Here is a 2,388-nt window from a genome sequence, read left to right on the forward strand (position 1 = left end):
AAAAAGAAAAAAGAAAAAAGCTTAAGTTAGTGGTACTTTCTTCCTTGAAATAACATACTGGTCATACGAAAGTCACTGAAGAGGTCTGCTTTTAGCTTGGAAGACTTTTACAGTTACAGCTGAATTCATAAAACCTAATTCCAAATGTGTGATGTTAACACAAAAACTGGTAACTTAAGACATGGAATAAAGAACAAATTCAGTTAAGATCCTAGCAGTTAAGTGAGGACTTTCAATGCCTTTCCATAACATGAGAAGTTCTTCAGTATCTTTCCCACCACCATTATTTCAAGATTCACAAGGTTCTTTTAAAGACTAATGGGGTTAAATTGAAACCAAGCGCCATATGCTTGCAATGTCTTCTGTGAAGGTCTGAAGCCACCCTGTTTCAATTATTTGGTTATTCAGTGCAGAAAGTTAAGATCACAGAAGGTATAACAGCTTTTAATACTCCATTAATATTATAGATTAAAAATTATTGCATAGTCTTATGCATTTCCTAAAACAGCGTTCTCTGGAAATTACACATTTTAATATAAAAGGAGCAACTCTTTAAAACATGAATTGCTTTCACTACCTCGATCTTCTGTCCTTTTTTGATTTGTCAGTACATTTGTCCATGGTTTTCTCATTGTCTCCTCTGCACTTGGGGCAATACCATTTGCCCTTTGGTTTGTAGGTGAGTCCAACACACGAGAAGTGGAACCACTCAATAGGACACTGTTCGTTATCACATCCTATCATTTCACCGTAAGACACTTGGTTGCATAAGCAGTAAGTTGGTTCATTTGGATCAATGGCAAATTCTACGGGTGAAACCTCTCTCTCTTGTTTGGCTTTGGAGCGTTTTTTCTTCTTGGAAGATTTAGATCTTTTTTCTTTAGGGGGCTGATCATCGCAGTCATCGATGCCATTTGCTATATGGCACAGATCACGGCTTTCACTGGTTCGCTGGCGGCGAGGTCTACGTGAAGATCTCTCTGGCTGGCAGGACTCCATCTTCGCCTTTTCTAGAGGCTTTTCATTCTCAGACAGATCTTGGAAACATTGAGAGTGTGTTTCCATTTGCCGGGCTCTATTCTCTACCAGTTCTAGCATCTGAGTAACTATCTGAATTTTTTCATCTCCGAGTTCTTGGCTGTTGATTAATGCACGCTGGAGATGCTGCTGCAAGCGTTTCTTCTGAACAGGATCATTTTCTGACTTGTATTTTTCATAGACATCATCTATTTCTTTTAATGCTTCTGTAAAATAAAAATAGGAGTAATTATACAAGATGGAACATGCTCAAGAAAATACAGAAATTTATTTCTGACTGACAAGGAAGAGTACCAGTTTTAATTATACTCCAGTGAGCTAGATCAGGTACTTTGTTCGAGTTGCACGTGGTCATCCAATCAGTGTTTAAGATCACAATCTGCTGCAAAAAGAAGTTCTCAAGTTCTAAGAAAAAAAAGCAAGTTTATTTTAGCCCTGAGAAGAAGAAAGAATAACCCAAGAAAGGGGACTATAGCTGCTGGAGTGTAGATGGTCCAGATCTTGCCTCCATCTGAAAAAGCAGGAATTTCTGTTGAGAGCCCTTACCACCACAGCTCCAATACCCTGGCCTACAAAGCAAAGCAATAGCTTACTATATCACAAGAAATCTAGAATTCACATAATCATTAGATATCATGATATAGTAACACTCCAGAATTAGGATATCCAGGTCCTCTGCCTTCCTCTTCTTATTCATCTAAAGGTTTGGTATTACACTTTCAATTAGACATAGTTATAAAAGGAGTATGACAACTGAAGTTACGTAATAGCAAATTTACAATCAGGGTTTAAATCAACTTAAACCACTCAAAACACTTTTTCTACTACCAAGCGAAATTACAGCAAGTTGCATTTTAAAATCGAGGCTGAACTTTTCAGACTAGGTGACCTACTGTTTAGTGCATCACAGGTTATTGTTAAGCAACTAAAAGTGAATGGCTCACAGCTTGACTTCTAAGCTATTCTTCTTGCAAGTCACACAAAATAACTGGATAAGTTGCTGTGAATCTTTAGTAAAACTTAGTTCTTGGCGAATTGCTAATGTGGAAGGAAATAGATAATAGAATTGACAGTGAAACCTGATGCATAGTGTTAGGTACAGTACTGGCTCCTTCAGAAACAACTTAAGGATTCTATTTGAGCAGGCAAGGGAATTTATGAACGATACTGAATGATCTACTTCTAAAGCAAGAAGATATGCAGTGCAATCTATCTCTTCCTAAAGACCCACGTTTCACAAACTGGCTTTCATTTGTAAAGAATTTGTCTACGTTGTACAGTTGTGAAATGATTCAGGCTTGTGCTAAACGGAAGCCATAGATACCATCCCAACATTGTTCAGAGTGATTT

At 37.6% G+C, this 2,388-nt stretch overlaps 1 protein-coding gene across 1 annotated transcript; it reads right to left on the reverse strand.

Annotated features, from left to right (window-relative positions):
• Nucleotides 1-438: 438 nt before the first annotated feature.
• On the reverse strand, nt 439-1,244 carry ING2 (inhibitor of growth family, member 2; the record flags this gene model as incomplete). Its single annotated transcript, XM_010017958.1, has 1 exon — nt 439-1,244. A coding segment is annotated over one exon (671 nt), but the record flags the coding sequence as incomplete, so codon positions are not given.
• Nucleotides 1,245-2,388: the final 1,144 nt, after the last annotated feature.

This window comes from Nestor notabilis, unplaced genomic scaffold (assembly GCF_000696875.1).
Source record: "Nestor notabilis isolate BGI_N333 unplaced genomic scaffold, ASM69687v1 scaffold26227, whole genome shotgun sequence".
NCBI classification, from domain to species: domain Eukaryota; kingdom Metazoa; phylum Chordata; class Aves; order Psittaciformes; family Psittacidae; genus Nestor; species Nestor notabilis.